A 17896-nucleotide genomic window follows, 5' to 3' on the forward strand; every position below is an offset into this window, starting at 1 on the left:
GTGTTCTTTGGGCTCCAAAGCCCATTTTTCCAGGCACAGAAGGGAGATAACAGGCCAAGATAACAGGTGCCAAGGCTCAGAGGAATCACATGAGAGAATGACATGGGACCATCCTGATGGAGTTAGAATACTGAAGAATATCAGGACCTCAAGCGACCTTAATGCTCACATTTTTGCTGGCTCGCAGAGGGGAGGTGATCTCTCTAGCTCCTGAGGCACGTGAGTGGTAGAGCTGAGAGACAAAATCAAGGGAGAGGGGAAGCTAGTACCCAAAATATTACTTTTGGAATCTGCAGTCTTGATTAATGTTTAATATTTGGTAAGAACCAGCACTAAAAAAAGACACCTTGCACAATCAGCCAAAGAAGGAAACGAGTGAGTTAGTCTCGTTATCCCCATTTTGCAGGAATGGAAACTGAGGCACACAGAGATCAAATGGCCTGCTCAGGGTTTCACGTTCATTCGAAGGCTGATTTGGGATTCCTGGATTCTCTCTACTTTGTTTATACTGCCGTTAGCACTCTCGTCCTAACATTGCTGAAAGTCGCCTCAGAACTAAAGAAAATTGCAACGATAATATTGATAATACTCAGACCATATTTCAAGGCTATTGACATCTGAGGACTAAAGAAAAAAATCATTTTTTAAAAACTTAATATGTATTTCTAACTTGCTCTGTTCACTGTGCTCTTTGTGAAAGTCATACCGTGACATTAAAAAAATTCTGATGGCTCTGATTTCTCATTATATGATGTTCACGTTGCTCTTAGATAAACAAAGTGATACCTGATAACAAGGAAGCACCTGACCTTGGAAAGGCAGCTTTGCCTTCTGAGAGCAAACGTCCTGGTAATTACCTGACAGCTCCACCTGGGTCAGGCCCGCCACTGTGGGACTGACCTGCTGGTACCCTGTCTTACATGACTCAGTCCCACATCCCCCAAATTTCCTGGCATGTGCTCACCACCGCACCTGGGCTGTCTTTCCCTGGCATTTACTTAGCACCCCTTTCTGGCAACTTCTAATGTGGTTCCCTCCTGAGGGTTGCTCCTCAGCCTTCCTTTTCAGTCTTAGTCATCACTTCAGGCTTGCTTCTTAGGTGAAGACTTCTTTGAGTGCAATTTCTCGAATTCTAGTTGTATTAGTTAGGATGGGCTGGGTTACTCTGCAGTAACAAACAAGCTCAGAACCTCAAGGGCTTAACATGGCCAAGGTGATATCTCATTCACTCTATGTGTCTCCTATGGGATGTACGCAGGGGCTCTGCCCATCACGGAAAAACAGGGACCAGGCTGCAGGAGGCTCCAAGTTCCTGCTTCAGTTCTTCCGACTCTGGTTCCTTTGCTCGTTCCTTATGTAACCTTTGCTACAGCAAACAGGACACCAACAGCACCAGTCACAAGACTACTGCAACCATCAGAGTGCCTGCTCTTGGCATCGTTCAAGCTTAATTGAACAGCCTCATCTTTCCTGCCAAGGTGCCAAACCAGTTGAGTGAAAGGACAAAAATAAGGCCTATGGGGACATATAGCACCTTTGTTTCTGATAAAGCTGATCTTGGAACATGGGGCTTATTTCTGTGGGACAGTGGGCTTCCAGAAACCTGCGCTTGAGTTAGACAGCTCACACCACCCAGAATTGTGAGACTGAGGCCAGGTCTCCCCATGGCCTGACACCCAGCCCACGGACAACTTCTGGGCTGCCCAGGCCCAAAACAAGAGCCCTTATATTGATAGAAATGAGCCATTTCATAGAGTCCAGATGGAAACGCTGCAAAGTAGATGCTCTTTTTCACTTTTTACATATGAGGAAACCGAGGCACAGAGAGGTTGAGGAACTCTCCCAAAGACACACAGGCGCTGTCTCTTAATATCTCTCATGTTATGCCAGAGTGAGTCTCATACCACCCTGGGCTTCTGGCTGTGTCCTCGCTGGGGAGGGAACCATCTTGGTGAGAGTACCTTTCTCTGACTTCTCCACCCAGGGGCACTCCATTTGTTCTCCCACACTAGGCTCAGACGTCATTCAGAAGCTGTCCTGGCAGGGCCTGGCCGTGAGGGAGGCCGCGTGCTCTGCCTGCTGCACTGAGTATGAATACCCAACAAAGGACGGCAGCAGAAAGTCCCCAGCCTCTAAAGGAGCTCTCAAGCTGTCCACGTTGTTTGTGGATGTTTGTGGATCATTCCTAACAACTCTGGAAGGGATCTGAAGGTGCACAGTCACCACGCAGCCAGGCCTCTAATGATTCTGCACCCAGTTCCAGCGTGTGTGGGGTTTTCTCCACACCAAGCAATTCTCCAACCCCAGCTGGTTGTCCTACAATTCAATTCTGACACTATGTACCTGGGGCCAGCATCAGCTACCACAGGTTAAGGGCTCAGTCCTGCAAGACTGCCCCACCCCGTCTTCAGACACCAATCTCAAGTCCAGGATGTCACCTGTGCTTCTGACCCACAGGCTATAGATTGGAGGTGCCCATGATCTCCTTCCTTAGGTTCAACTGATTTGCTGGAACTGCTCACAGAGCGCAGAGAAACCTTCTGTTTACTAGGTTACCGGTTGATTAAAAAAGATTAACTCAGGAACAGCCAGATGGAAGACATGCATAGGGCAAGGTATGGGGACACTGAGTGGAGCTTCCATGTCCCCTCCAAGCTCATCTCTCTCCCCAGTGTTCACCAAGCCGGAGGCTCTCTGAACCCCATCCTTTTTTGGCTTTTTTGGAGGCTTTATTACATAGGCATGATTGATTGATTAATTCCCTGACCATTGGTGATTGAACTCAATCTCCAATCCCTCTTCCCCTCCTGGAGGTTAGAGGTTGGTTTCCCATGGCAACCAACCCCCATCCTTAGGGGACCTAGGGGCTTTCCAAAATCACCTCACTAACATAACAAAACCCACCTTTCTGGTGCTCATCACTTAGGAAAATCCAGGGGTTTTAGGATCTCTATGCCAGCACTGGGATGAAGAGCGTATATATATATATATATTTCTTCTTATTGATCATGATATCACAGCCTCATTCATTCCCCATTATCCACAGCCATAGACAGGTGTTTTTTGAGGGTGGGTCTCCTCCCCATCCCTGGGATATTGCAGACACCCAGTAAAGGTTTTCTTTTCCTTGTTGAACTAATGCCCACCCCACGGGCCTGTGGAGAGGATCAAGTGAGCTCCTGGGATGAAAATCAACATGTAATCAGTATCTCCCATTTCTGAATTAGTGTGCATGTGTGAAATGCCAGAAGCATCCCTGACCTTTGTCTTCATTTTATGAATGAGTCTCAGATGACCCCACCAGTCAAGGCAGAGCTTGCACATAACCACAAAGGTTCATTGATTTATGCTTAAAATCGAATTGGTATGTCTTTTTCCTGCAGACTGATGGGGGGTGTAAATGTCCCTTCCACGTTGTCCCTGTCCGAGCCTGGAGCCTGCTTGTGTGTTTCCCTCTCATCTGTCTCAGAGCAGAGCTGGGTCCCTGCCTGGAGGGGCAAACTGACCTGGACCAGCCCAGAACCCCTAGCAGCTGTGCTTCAGCTGGTGCTAGGGCAGAGAGGTGGACCCCATGTGGACCGGGAGGTTGGCATTCTTCCTAAGGTCTGAGATGGATTGGGGAATATATGGCATTAGGGCAGCCCGGGCTGAAGTGTGAGGGACCTGCCTTCCAGGACTGTGCTGGGCAGGTCTCCCAACCTGCCATCTCCCCATCTGTACCTTGGGGATAACGATTCCCAGCTGGGTCCTTCAAGGACCGATTTTGAGGGTCAGACTAGGCAGTGAATACATTTTGAAACTCTAAAGAACAGGTAAAGATGAGGTTTATGGCTGTCCTGCCTGGTTTGTGGCACACTCTTGTGCTCCTTATGACAAGGTTGCCCTGATGCTTTGCCCCTCCCACCCCATTGAATGGACCCTGTTGGTTCCCATATGAACCAATGAAATCCCCTCTGGGGCTTTAAGTTTGAATTGGGGCTTTGCCAGCCCGAGTCCAGACTAATGTAATGACAGGCCATTCTTTGATGTGAAATGATGGTATCTTAGGTGAATTCCCTGGACTCTCAGGAATTCCCAGTGGCCTTTGCATCTGACCCTTTACTTCCCCAGAAGCCAGTGTTGCGGAGTATGCTGTGTTGCTTGCTCAAGGCTGTGAGCTCTTTAAACTCAGGTGGGAAGAGCTCCAGAAGATCCGGGGACTGTTTTTCTTGCAGAGGCATCCAGCACTCCTCACACTTCGAGGGGGGATTTATCTCTGCCTAAGTGCCACGTGGCCCATCTGGTGTGATGTGGTGAGGTCTGGGGGAACAAGGAGAGCCTTGGAGGCCAGCTCTGCCACTTACCATGACCTTGAACAAGACAGTGAGCCCCTCTGAGCCTCAGTTTCTTCATCTGTAGAACGTGCTGCATATAAGGGCAGAGCAGCTCCACTCCCAATATCACAGTGCAGCCATGAGGATTCAGTGAGAAAATGCTTGAACGGCCCCTCCCAGGGAGCCCGGCTTAGAGGAGGAGCTCATAAAGGCAGCAAACATCGTCCCTGACACCACTGCCCTCCTCTGCTGTCCTTTAAAATCTGTTTTAACACTCTGATGTGAACCTCACAGCAACCCAACATAGGTTTTGTAACCGTGATGAGGACCAGAGAGGTTTGGCAACTTCACTAAAGTCACACAGCTGGGAAGTGGCAGATTCTGAACTTGATCCAGGTCTTCAGACCCTCAGGTCTGGCATCATTCTAAGTGCTGGAAGATGTTTGTATCATTAATGGAATTTGTAGAAGTTGGAAGTCTCTAGGCAGAGAAAACTCAAGAGGATAGAGACTTATTTGGGAAACAGTCCAATTGTACCCATTATGTTATGTGAAATTGCACAGATGTGGCCATTTTTACTTGAACGGTGTAAATCTGACATGACTCAAGCCTGTTCTTTCAGTATACATTCATCCCAGTGAGAGGCTAGAGGGTGATTACTGGATTTGTGTAGGACAGGGCCGTCCTTCCACGGGACAAGCGTATTTCCGCGAGAGTTCAGGGAGCTGGCTCCTTCAGGCTGGGCTCCAGCCAGGCCTCCTGACTGTAGCAGCCCTCCAGCAGAGGCTTGGAGGGCCAGAAGGAGTCACGTGGCCCTTAGTGAAAAAGTCTGTTGCCGGGACAGCCTCTGACTGTGGCCCAGGGAGCTGTGGTTTTCCTCCAAAGACCACAGGGAGGGCCCTGGGGTAGGAACAAGGCACGTGGAAATGTGGCCCCTGACACAGCTTGGCTAAGGGAGGGCAGCTGGGGCATGGGGGGTCTGCTCCACTCTCTCTCCCTACGGCCAAGGAATCACTGTCGGGACTTTCCAGAGCCCTCTGGGGCACCTTGGCTGTGTGATTAGGGAAGACAAGAGGGCATAGCGTAAGTGGTCTTGGGGGCCTGATATCCTGGGTGAGTCCGAGATACAGACCAAGAACTTCGCTTCACTGGGGAGATGAGACCTGCTTCTAGGAGTGGTACGTCTGAGGGTCTTGGAGCAGAGATGACACGACAAAGACAGAAGTATGTGTTCCCAGTCCAGCCCCATGGGAAAGGGTCCCTGGAAAAATCAGCCAGAGCCTTTTGCAGGAAAGACCTGTGAGCAGTCAGGGCTCAAGCCTGGCTCAGGTGACAGTGTGGGACAAGAAGAGGACCTGGTCTCCTCCTGCTGCTGGTGACGCGGCGGCCCAGTGTCCCCGTGTGAGCTGAGGGCTCTGGGAGCAGTGGCAGCCCTGCAGGGTGAGGGGCTCTCATCGGGGGTCGCAATGAGTACCAGCGTGGGGTGGGGCGCTGAGCAGAGGACCTGGTGGACACTGGGTGGAGGTGGGGACCACGGGCTGGATTCTGAGCCCATGCGATTTCCTCCTGGGGGTCCCAGAGGAGACTGGAAAGCCTGGAGGTTTTCCACAGTGACTGGGGAAGGAGCAGTAAGCTGTGGGTTTTAGCCTACATTTCACCCTGGCCTAGCACAGGGCTGGATGGTGCAAATGCTAGTAAACCCTAACGCAGTGGACACTTGAAAGATCGCTATGGCCTGGATTTCACACACATCCTGGGGACGTAAAGAGAGACTCAGACGCAAGAGGATGAGGGATTTACACGCCACACACAAGCTTGGGCCGGGTCAGTCATTCTTTAATGCCATGGAGGAAGGGGACCTGGCCTGGAGGGGACAGCTGAACCCAGAGAGGCAGTTATTTTTGGGTAGGATTCACCACCTTTCCCACGAAGAGGGGAGCCTTGGTGGTTTTTTCGTAGATGATGAAGACGAAGGGTCTGTTGTACTCGACTTCCGGGGGGATTGACATGGGGATGGCTTCCAGAGCCGTGGACCCCGCAGCTTCTGTTCCTTTCTCATCGATGGTCAGCACAGCCTTGTGCAGCGCCTGCAAAGGGGAGAGCACAGAGGTCCCATCTGAATGGAGACAGGCTGCCGGCCCCCAGCCAGGCCTGGGAGCAAGGCGCGAGGAGAGCCTTGCCCAGGGAGGGGCCCGCTCTGGCCTCTCATTGCCTGGCCTGTCCTTCCCCATCCCTGTCCTCCCCTCCCTGCAGGAGACGCACAAGGCATGGCTCTCAACGCTTGTGTCTGACCCATGAGGGGACCCTCACCTCTTCCTGACCAGCCTCCTCAACAGCCCTGGGAAGGAACCCACCATCTCGGGAGGTGGATTTTCTTGTACTTTGTCTCCTTGGCTCCGCACTTGTTTGTAGACCCGATTCTAAACTCCCTGGGGACCAGGGCTTCGATGGGGACCTTCACACGCCTCATCCCCACCCAGGCACTCAGCTCACAGTCAGTCACTGAACTGCAGTTGTTTCTCTGGGCACCTGTAATTCTCCCGCGTAAATGGCATCTTTGGTCGAAATCACTCTGTAACTCAGACTCAGTGATTCACCAGTAGCTCCTGGTGTCACAGGCGCAGGGCCAAAGGTCCTCTGCAATCCCTGAGCCTAAGCCTCTCTCTGTAAATAGGGGTTTATCGGGACCCAAAGAAGAGAAGTCCCCGGCCAAGGATGAGACAGAGGTTGAGTGACACAGCCTCAGAGGAGGTCCTTAAATAAAATGCACCAAGCACGTGAGGCCGCCTGTTCCCCCCCACCATCCGGCCACACTGCAGTCTTGGTGGAGCGATGGCATTCCTCAGGGACCTCAGTCTGCAGGTGTGCCTGTGTCCCTGTGTCCCTTCCTCAGCCTCACCCTCGAGCTGCAGCCCCCGTGCACATTGCGGCCTACAGAGGTCAAGGGCACACTCACCTTGGACAGCTTCAGAGGCACTTCCTCAGTGATCCCTGAGAGGTCAGCCCCGTTGCTGAAGACCTTGGTGATGCCCAGTTTACCCAGGAGAGTTTTCAGATCGTAGGTGCCAGAAATGGACAGTTTGGGCAAGTGTAAATTGGCAGAACTGTCACGACGGATAGAAAATAAAAAAGTTTCACAGAGTTGAAAGTGTTTCCTTTTCTGGTTGTTCCTCCCACTTGGCGCCCTGTCCCCCTGCCCATGCAAGGATGTGAGGTCAGCCTTGATCTATTCTACTTTTAGTTCCTCTACACGTGGGGTCAGAGAATGTTAGAATCACGGGGATCCTCTTGTCCTGCAAAGCCTCTCAAATGCCACCTCCTCTGATAAGGCCTCCTGGAGGATCCAGGGTGTCTCTGGAAGGACTGTGCACACTGCTTCCCTGCAGGGTTTGGTCACCCCTCAGACTGGGACTCCTCTGGACCGTGGGGCGTGCTGGCGGGTCCTGAGTGACATCTGTTCAGTGAATGATGAGTACTTCTCTGTATTTTTGTTTTATATCGTACATGAGGAAACAGCTCATCCGGGCATGGGCATATTTACAAATACAGAGGCATGCACTAATTTGGGGTGCATGACGGGGACCAACCACACTCATCTAGTGACAGAGGATCCAGAACCAGTGTCAAACGTGTCCTGGAGTTTCCCGCTCTGGGCCTTTGCTTTTCAGGCCTCTCTGAGGTTTTCCCCGTTTTGCCGTGGACTTTCTGTCCTGAAAGTCCACACTCAACTGCCACCTTTGCCAGGAAGCCCACCTCTTCCTTCTGGGTTTGCCCACAACATGGGTTTGCGTTGCTCTCCCTGCACGGGGCACCGGCCACTGGGTAGGGACACTGTCCAGGCTGGGGAGGAAGTCCTCAGGGACAGGACTTTCCCTCCTCACCCCTGGGTACCGTCCCTCCCATGGAGCCCGGCTGATACTACCTGCACGGATGCTGGCCTCTGCTGGAGGCACAAGGTCATGCACAGTGGTCATGGCCATGGGACGTGGGTCTACCCCCCACCTTCAGGCTGGACCTATTGTGGCAGCTCCTGAATTGGCCTCTGGTTTGGGAAGTCACCTTGCGTGTCTCTTTTCCAGGATCTTGGTGAGAAGCTCCTTGGTGAGCTGGTCCTCCAGATGCTGCAGTTTCCCCTGGTCGGGCAGGATGAAGATGGCGGTGGCGTTACCCACGTAGTCCATCAGCAGCACCCAGCTGGTGAGCTTGTCGCAGTAGTGGAGGTCAAACATGCCCCGGCGGTTCATCATGGGCACCTTCACGGTGGTCTCCTCATCCACGTGGAAGTCCCTCTCTGTGGTGTGCTCCACCTCAAAGGGCTTCTCCCATTTTCCTGGAGAGAAGGGACAGCGGACATCAGCCAGGGGTGGGAGAAGGTTTAATAACGGTGGTATAATAAAGGAGCCCTGAGCCCCCTGGTGAGATACGTCTCTCTGGGCCTCAGCTTCACCATCTATAAAATGGGGCTAAAATGAGCAATCAGTCTACAGAAAAGGTATTCTGGGAGGATAATGCAAGACTGGAGTAGTATCCAAAATTTCAATTTTGTAGAGGCTATTCAGTGGTAGAGGAAGGATTTGAATCTTGGTCTTTCTGACTCCAAAGGTGTCACTGGTTCTTCTACACTCGAGTTGTCAAAAGCGTGTTCCAGGAAATCCTATTTCCTTTGTACGCTCTGCCAAAATTTGTTTTTCTGGCTCTCTATTTTGGGAGACATTGCATATCACACACCCCTCCCAGGTAGGGATTTACAATGCACATTAGGACATTTAAGGTTCTGAAAAGTCCTGCAGAGACGATGATACTTTGACTGTTTAATCCATAGTTCCCTAACCCTATTTGATCAGGGAAAGTTTTAGTGGTCATGTGTGGAAAATTAAATAACACGTGCAGACATGCATGGCTGTATCCCATTCTGCACTGCCAGGAAAGTTAAGAACTGAGTGTTTGAGAATATTTTGGGGGTGTTTCTGTTTCAGGCTGGTTGTGCAGGCTTACCTTTAAAGAATATGTAATTCACCAGAGCAAAAACTGTGTCTTGGTCAAGATCATCTACCAAATCCACAATTTTTCCTTGGCTTCCCTTCTCTACATAATCGTTGATCTTTTTCTTGGCCGCTTCAGTATCCCTGAAGTTGATGGAGAAGGCTTCGGAGTGGTACAGGTTCTTGACATCCTCCAGAAACTTACTCACTAGCTTCACGCTCTCGTTGATGAAAAGGCCGTTGCCAGTGGTCAGCTGCAGCTGGTTGTCTGGCTGGTTGAGGGTGTGGAGAAGATGCTGGAAACCTTCATGGATCTCAGCCTCTGTTCTTGCAGTGAGGTTGAAGCCTAGACCCTCCAGGATCTCGGTGTGAGTGTCACACTTGGTCCCCAGGGAGAGCATCGCAAAGGCTGTAGCGATGCTCACTGGGGAGAAGAAGATGTTGGTGGCATTGGACTCATGGGCCACTCGGCGGTACACAGTGAAGGCGAAGTCGACCAGGTTGGGGGCGATCTTGTGGCAGGCTGCTTCCTGGTGGTGCTCATGATCCTGCTGGGATGCCTCTGTCTCCTGGACAGCGTGTCCCTGGAGACCCTCAGCCAAGGAGACAGGGACCAGGCAGCACAGGCCTGCCAGCAGGAGGAGGCCCCACGTGATGGAGGATGCCATTGTCCTGCAAGAGAGAGAAGGGTACCACACCCGGGTCAGGCCACACGATGAGTCCCTCGGTCACCGATGGACGCCATGTCAAAGCAACCACTGTTTATCGAGCACCTATGTGCCAAGCACTTTCCTACATCAGCACCACTGAAAGACTCAGAACAACAGCAAAGACTTCATGGCGATTACCATACACCAAGCTCCATTCTAAGCACTTTACTGTCTTATCTCACTGCATTCTGGTAACTGTCCTATGAGGTAGGTCAGGCGACTATCCTGGCCTTACAGGTGAGGAGACCAAGCTCCTAGAGGTTAAGTCGCTTGTCCAAGGTTCCAGAGCAGTGAAGTAGCAGGACCAGAATCACACCCCCAGGTAGTCTGGGTCTGGAGTCCACACTCTCGATGGTTCCACTAACATCTGCAATGAGCCCGAGGTGTAAGTGCCACAGCCCCTACTTTGCAAAAGAGGAAACTGAGGCACAGGAAGTAGATGATTGCCCAGGACATGGGCCAGATCGGGCTCAGGGATGATTGGATCTGGAACAGCCCTAGGAAGAGTTCTACTGAACCCTGGTTTTTAACGGACAGAGAGGCTGCTGCCCTGAGTGGGAAGGATCTAGCCCAGTGACACCCAGTCAGAACACAGAAGGGCTGTGAGGGACCCAGATGGGAGGCCGCATCCCCTTAACACTCACAGTGTACCTCAGCCCCTAGTAGATCTTCCTGAGCTAGAGGGCTGCCCTCAGAGGGAGTCCATGGCCTCAGACGAAGGAATGGGCTGCAGTCAGCTTAGCTGCTCATCTCGCTCGCCACCTGTGTCCCAGCTCTGCACTCAGCGCGGATGTGGGTGTTAGAGGTCTGGTTCCTCCAGTCAAGTGGGGTTTGTTTGTTGGGGCAGGGGTGAGGTGGGGTGGGTAAGATTTGAAAAAGCATCACTTTTCTGTTCAGAAAGACCTGGGTTCTAATCCGGGTCTCTGTCACTACCAGCTGTGTGACTTTGGCCAAGTCATTTAGTCTCTCTGGCCCTCTTTTTGTCACATGTAGAAAGTAAGATGGTTGGGAGAACTTAGTGAAATAAGTCTAGACACCGAGCCTTACACTGAAGGCATTGGAGAGAGATTACATTGAGGGGAGGCTGGTAGGGGTGCAAACGAGAAGGCTTCCGAGGATGGCAGGGAGGGAGATGAGTTCCATGGGTGGGGGGAGACAATAGGGAATGACAAAGCTTGTGGCTGACCCAGCAAGGTCAGGCTCTACCTAGTGATAGTCAAAGTCCCTGTCACCCGCAGCAACACAGCCACTTCTGCCCCCACGGAACTCCGTCTACTCCATATAGATCCCAGCCTTGGGCCACTAGGCTGAGACCTCCTAAGTACAACCTGCTCTCTTCCCACATGGAGAAACTGAGGTCCAAGCAGAGGAGAAGGGTGCGTCTGCTGCTAGCTATCAGTCATATAACTAAAACCATCATTTTAATAAAATACAAAGACAAAGGAGCCCTTGAACTTGGCATATGAGAACCCGAGGGGAAAAAGTTGGAAATAAGGAATGCTGGGTTTCATCTACCCCTTGGACTTTTAAAAGTTTCCTTCCAATGAAACAACAGGATGAAGCACAAAACTGGCTGCTTTCCACCACCTTTCCTTCCGGCCTTCACACCTCTAACTTATCCAAACAGAGCAGACCACGCATTATGTAATACTTGTTTATATTTTTCTTAAGCTAGCCAGTGGTTTTAGAGCTTATGATCGTGCTAAGATTAGTTCTGTATATTTCCATTGCCCTTGGCTTTCTCTCTACTCCTCCACTGGATTTTGCTGTGGTCCTTCATGGTTTATGGAAACTCCCCATCTTTGCAGGGCGCAGAGATCCTGAGGGATTTGGGCTTCTGCAGGGTGGGGACACTAACTATGCTGAGTGGTCTCAAGGCCAGAGGCCATGGCTTCTAGTCCTGACAGGGCCACTTCTGTCCACTTGGCCTTGGGCAAGCATCTTCTTATCCTGGGGCCTCATTCTCACCAGCTGTATCAATCAAGGCAGCGGGGATCTAAATGAGGTCCCTGTGTACCAATGCTGGATTTTTAATTAGAGGGGTATCTGGCTTTGGTGGAACAACATGGACTGAGACTTCCCATGGGGGATGGGATGTGGTGCCCTCCCGCTGAGAGGGTTGCTGGCCTTAAGAAGGTAACAAGGCTGGTGTGGAGTTGAAGCTGGGGTGAGCGCATCCCTGGCTCCCACCCAGTCCATCTGCCAGGGGGTTACATCACCTACTCTGGCTTCCTTCTTTCACAGTAAACGGCTTGAGACCAGGAAAGGGTAAGGGCCTTGCTAAGGCCACACAGTGAGTCAGGGAAAAAGCTGGCTTGAGCAAGCCTTGGTTTTCCCACCACTCGAACTACAGATAGGACAGTATGTCGTCAGGTCTCAGACCCTGTAAATGTCAGAGTTAGGTCCTGAGGACTCTGCCGTTAACCTTGAGCCCCTGTTGGCTTCATTTTGCCTCTCAGTCTGTTCCTTACAACTTCGGGGGCCTAAGACTTCTCTCTCCTCACCCTTCTATCAAAAGCAGCACCCCACACCCCCCAAATGCTAGTGCGGGAACCAAATGGAGATGAGAAAGTAAATGGTGACGTGCCCAGAGGTGTAGGGACCAAACTTTAAACCAATAGAATGAAGATGTCACAGTGACACTTCTGGAGTCAGGGGCAGGTCAGGGAGAGTAAAGTGACCCGTCCCTTTGCCTAATCTCATGCCATTTCCCCCAGGACATAAAATGAGTGACCAAGAGCAACCTAGTGGGGTCCAGGGAAGCGACTGTGGCCTAAGGTCACAACCTGCTGACACCTGGCACTAAATAAGCCCAGGTGTGACCCAGCCCCGCCACTTACGGGCAAATGGCCTTGGGCAAGTGACTTCACTTCTCTGAGCCTCGGCTTCCTGTAAAGTAGAGAAAAGAATCTCTTGAAGGGCAGACGTGAGGACCGAACAAGGTGGTGGGTGGGCGGGCACTGAGCAGGTGTGGAAGGCCTCCCCGTACCTGCGCACAAGTAGGATTCAGGCTTGAGAATTGGCAGTTTTCTTCCTGGCCGGTTGCCACACTACCCAGGACCAGAGAGGGGGATGCTGATGAGCAAAGAATGGCCACGGAGTTTGGAGTGTGTTCAATTCAATTCTCCAAGTCTTTATTTAATGCCTATGAGCTGCCAAGCCTCATTCCAAGCAAATGGTATTTATCATCAGCATCCTCCTCATCACCACACTGAGTAAACAGCAAGTGTTTCTTATTCTTTCTTCATTTTATTTCTTCATTTTATAGATGGAGAAATTGAGGACTACAGAAGTTACGTAAATTACTGAAAATCACAGAGCTGGTTGCTTACAGAACTGACTTTTTTTTTTTTTTGGCCACACCGTGCGGCCTGCGGGATCTTAGTTCCCTGACCAGGAATCAAACCCGCGCCCCCTGCAGTGGAATCACGGAGTCTTAACCACTGGACCGCCAGGGAAGTCCCTACAGAACTGAATTTAATCCTAGGTATTTCGATTTCTGAGTCTGGCATTTAACCCTTCTCTGTGTATAAAGCTGAAGGCGGAGGCCTTGGAACGGAAAACTCAGCGGGGGCCTGGCTAAATGAAGAGGGGCAACACCACTTTGTGGCTAAGATCAAAGGCTACGAGGCCAGAATGCCCAAGTTCAATTCACCATCAGCTGTGTGACCTTGGACAAGTTACTCAGCCTCTCTGAACCTCAGTTTCCCAGAGATGATAAGGGTGTACTTACCCCATGGAGCTATTATGCAAATGAAATAGCTGCAAAGTGCCAAGAAATGCCCGGCATGCAGTCAGCTCTCAGGAGGCATCAGTCATTACTGATACAGTGAATCTTTCAGAGCCCTCTCGGGGAGTCTGATTTCCCTGGCCTTGTCATCTCTGTAGGCCCCATCTCCAAAAACCAATGATGGAAAAATCATATCCTTCCTAAACTCCAGAGATCAAGGCCAGTGGGAGTGGGGTGGGGTCAGGAGGGCAAAGGTTATCTATCCTTTGACCAAAAGGACAGAGAGGTTGAGCAACTTTCTAGGGTCACCCAGCATGAGAGGGGCTCAAGGCCAGCCCAGGCTTCCCCTTCCCCAGCTGGTGCCTGAGGCCAGAGGGAACCATGTTGGCAGTGGACCTGGGGTCCGGAGCGGGGATTCTGGAGCGAGGCGGCCTGAGCTTGAGCTTACATGGTGTGTGATTGGGAACAAGTGATGAGCCTCCCCGTCCCGGATGTCCTCGTCTGTAAAAGGGGAGTGCCATGGTAAGCACCTCAGAAGATGGCCATGAGGCTTCAATAGAAGCTGCCTGGCCAGAGCGAGGGCTCAGGAATACAGCTCAAAGCCCCCCGATGACGGTGCCCGTCCCCAGCTTCCCATCTTCTGCTGCGTACGAGGACGCCCAGAGGCCCACAGTGCACGGCGGGGGGGGGGGCGCCCAATTTGGAACCTCCAGGCTGAGACCTGGTGTGGTCCTATTCTGGGCATTTTGGGAGAGGATGGAGGTCTGAGGAGAAGCTGAAACTCTGGGCTTCTGGTCTGGCTTGGCCCCCCTACCGGGTCCCTGTGTGAGCCTGGGCTTCTCACTGCCCCCCTCTGAGCCTTATGTTTCTCATCTGTAGAAGCGGAGAAAGATACACACCCGAGCAGTAGGGGAGGTGCTGAGACCTACAGAAGACAACCTACGGGAAAGACACAGAAGCTGTGCCAGCAGAAACGTACTCCTTCCTCGGTCCCGGGATGCCAGAGCCAGCCCCCCATTTCCACTTCTGCCCACAGAGGGCCGGTTTAATCACCGGGAGGTATTGGGGAGGCCCTGGACCGGCTTGGGGAGCAGGAAAGGACCCCCAGTGCTGCTGTTACTACGACAACAGGAGGCCAAGCCCCAGCCCTCTCCAACCTCCCTGCAGCCCCAGGGCCTTCCCCGGGTAGCGCAGGGACCCGGACGCCTCTCTGGAGGCTCTTGCCAGTGGAAGGCATACTTACGATTCACTGTCCCAGGTCGGGGCTGGTGACCACGGCTGGGGAGACAGAACCCTGTCCTTGCCTGTATTTAAGCAGTGGATCCAGAGGGGCGATGTGGGAGGCTGCTGGTGAATATTAACCAAGGTCACCCCAGTTATCAGAGAAGTAAACAGGGACTAAGTTCACTGACTGGACACTGAGCCTCCTGCCCACGCTGCCCGTATGTGCTCCTCCTGGGCGGCATGCAGCCCTCTGTTCCATATACCAAAGGGAGTCTTTGTGCCCAGCTCATAAACCACAGCCTCTGTCTCCAAGCTGGCGTGGCATGTGACTCACACCCTTCAGAATGGCATGACTCTGCTGGCCGGTGCTCCCGCTGGGGAGTTCTCAGTGGCTGCCCCACTGGTAGCAAGAGCTACCATTTATAGAGCCACCTTGAAATGCCCACTGCTGAAGATGCAGGGGGTGAAGTAGGTTATGAGTCCAATTGGCAGATGGGGAAACTGAGGCCTAGGGTGAAAGGCTGCTCATCCACCCAAAGTCACCAAGCCGGATACAAAACCTCTCTCGACTTCCCTGGAAAGAAAATGGGGCTTGACCGCTGTTGATACAGCCGCTTAAGGCTTGTATGGGTGGCCGTGGGCAGAGGCCGGGAGTCAGAGAGTAAATCTATGAAGAGCTGTGCAGCCTCAGGCAAGCCGCTTCATCTCTCTGAACCACGAGGTATTTTTGTTTGCATCGTAGGGCTTTGGAGGTCCCACTTCCTAGCACGGTTGTCAGTGATACACAAGATCACTGATGTAAAGCACCGGGCACACATTAGGCTCTTGATTTCGGTCTGCACAGCCCTCTGTTCAGACCTTCTCTCCAGGCTTCTCCGGGCAGGAAGAGACTCAGTTCCTGGCCAGCCTCAGGCCCATGTCTGTTTCCACTGGATGCAGCTCCCGGCAGACTAATGCGATCCACAGGCTGTTTGAATTTTCCTTGGGACTGTTGCTCTGTGCAGGAGCTACTGCGGGCTTTTGAGGGCACTGGTGGTGCTTGGGGGTGTTGGTGCAGGGTTGAGGCCAGTGGGGCCCTACTTGACCCTGATCCATTTAAAAACCCAAGGCAGTTGGCATCACACTGTGTGCACCGTCCCATGTCCCCTTGGCACGCAGTGGATATTTCTGAGTTGAGTGGATATTTGTCGAGTCAGTGGACAAGCACGTCTTTGTCCTTCTCTCGTTCCCCCGGTCCCAGCTGTGGGACTCTGCCAGGTGAATAGCCTGTAGGCTCCTCTAGCTCACAGGGTCAGACCAGGGAACCCAGGGCCCCCATTCATTGGCTGTGTGATCTCAGGCAAGCTGTTTAACCTCCCCGTACCTCAGTCTCCCCATCTGTAGAATGGGGATGGTGACAGTTCCTACCTCGCTGGGCTGCTGCGAGGATTAAATGCAGCAGTTTCAGGTAAGTTCAGGGCCCAGTGCTGGGGGCGCACGGTGAAGCCCCTATGATGTTGGCATCCCCATGGCAGTGGGTCTCACGGCTGTCATTCTGGGTGGGCGGGTGGGGGGGAGCAATCCAGGAGCTTCCCCCCAGGACTCCCTCATTCAGTACTGTCAGTACCCCCTGTGAGGGGAGTATGTACCACCCCTCATATAGAAGCAGAAATGAGCTCAGGAAGGGGTGGACTCCCCCTCCCATACCTCCCGACTCCCCGGTTCCACAGTCTGACTTCAGAACCCTGACTCTCTCCCCTGAGCTGGCTGAAGGGCCATCTCCCCCAGGGCACTACATCTGTCCACAGCTTGGAGACCTAGGGTGTGGTGAGGTGAGGCCTGCCCTCCATACCTTCTGGGCATTTCTTCCCCTCTCTGTGCCTCAGTTTCCCCATCTGTGCAATGGCCTCCTTCCACACCCGGCTGCCCCTCCCAGCTCTCACACTGAATGGGCGAAGGCAAGCACCCAGGCTGTCGCCAGGTGCGACAACCCTTTCAGCCCGGTGGCTTGGGGCTGGTGGGAAGGTGTCGCCCCCTCTCCAACCCCCCTACCTTCAATTCCACTTCCTGCAGCGGAAGGAACTCCTCCTCCCCCTGGGGCTCCTGGCTGCAACGTGGAGGCTATGTGTCCCTGAGTGCAGCACCCGGGCTGTGCCAGCATAGGAAGAAGGAAGCTCTGGGTGGCTCAGGCAGCAGGCCTGGGAGGGGCGGGGACCTGGAGCAGGAAGCTGCCTTGCACAAAGCTGCCAGGAGCCGGCCCAGGAAGTCCTGTGTGTCACCTGCTGTCCCTGCTGTGTCTGGCTGTGTGGCCCAGGATCACCCAGTTTCTTTGAGCCTCTGTAGGCAGGCTGGTAGCACCTGCCAGAAAAGATTAACGGAGATGACAGATGTCATCCGTTGGCCCAGAGCCTGGCATCAGGGTCCTGGCAGGTTTCCAGGGCCACCTGTAGAGGGACGAGGCCTGAGCCACCTCTGAAATGCACAAGAAGAGTCCCGCAGAGATTGAGATGGGACCGTGCGTATGGGGGAGGTGTGCGTCACAGACCCTGGCTGTGGGACGAAGAGGTGCAGGATGCCGGGGGGACTGGGCACTTGGAGGTGGAGTGAAGAAAGAGCAGGTCGGGGGAGAGTGGGAGAAAGTGGGGCTCGGGGTTGGGACCTATCCCTTCCGAGTCAAGGGCTCCACACTCAGCCCTTCTTTGTCTCCCATCCTCACGCTCCCCTCCCCCCAGCATTTCATGCTGCGGAGAGCTCCTCTAGACAGGCATCCTGGGGAGAAGGGGTGAGATGATCTGGCAAAATGGGCAAGGACAGCATGCCCGGGGTGGGGGGCACCCAGCGGCCACTCTCCAGGGCCCGAACCACAAGCCAAAGTGGAGGAAGTCCTGGCCACTTGGTTACTTCTGGAATTGTCGATTGTAACATCTGGACTGATCCCTGGGACTGAATATATCCTAG

The 17896-nt window shown here is 52.8% G+C and overlaps 1 protein-coding gene across 3 annotated transcripts; it reads right to left on the reverse strand.

Moving 5' to 3' along the window:
• Positions 1-6128: 6128 nt before the first annotated feature.
• Positions 6129-17080, reverse strand: LOC308614718 (alpha-1-antitrypsin-like). 3 transcript variants are annotated; one of them, XM_081229321.1, is made up of 6 exons: positions 14979-15037; positions 12846-12894; positions 9309-9967; positions 8373-8643; positions 7270-7417; positions 6129-6400 (listed from the first exon to the last, which is right to left on the reverse strand). In XM_081229321.1, the coding sequence occupies exons 3-6, from the start codon at positions 9961-9963 to the stop codon at positions 6209-6211; spliced, it is 1266 nt and encodes a 421-aa protein (XP_081085447.1). In that variant the 5' UTR covers positions 9964-9967; positions 12846-12894; positions 14979-15037; the 3' UTR covers positions 6129-6208. The 3 variants fall into 3 exon arrangements, with proteins under 3 accessions (XP_081085447.1, XP_081085448.1, XP_081085449.1); XM_081229322.1 differs by lacking the exons at positions 12846-12894; positions 14979-15037 and adding an exon at positions 16991-17080; XM_081229323.1 differs by lacking the exon at positions 12846-12894 and having other exon boundaries at positions 14979-15078.
• Between the last annotated feature and the right edge of the window lie 816 nt (positions 17081-17896).

Source organism: Mesoplodon bidens (genome assembly GCF_964165515.1).
Source record: "Mesoplodon bidens genome assembly, chromosome: 3".
In the NCBI taxonomy this organism is placed as follows: Eukaryota; Metazoa; Chordata; class Mammalia; order Artiodactyla; family Ziphiidae; genus Mesoplodon; species Mesoplodon bidens.

Coding starts and splice junctions, on each gene's coding strand:
- LOC308614718 (XM_081229322.1), bottom strand. CDS start 9,963: ATGGCATCCTCCATCACGTGGGGCCTCCTCCTGCTGGCAGGCCTGTGC. Junction 8,644..9,308: donor GAATTACATATTCTTTAAAG/GTAAGCCTGCAC, acceptor CCTTCTCTCCAG/GAAAATGGGAGAAGCCCTTT. Junction 6,401..7,269: donor TGCCTCTGAAGCTGTCCAAG/GTGAGTGTGCCC, acceptor TCCCCTTTGCAG/GCGCTGCACAAGGCTGTGCT.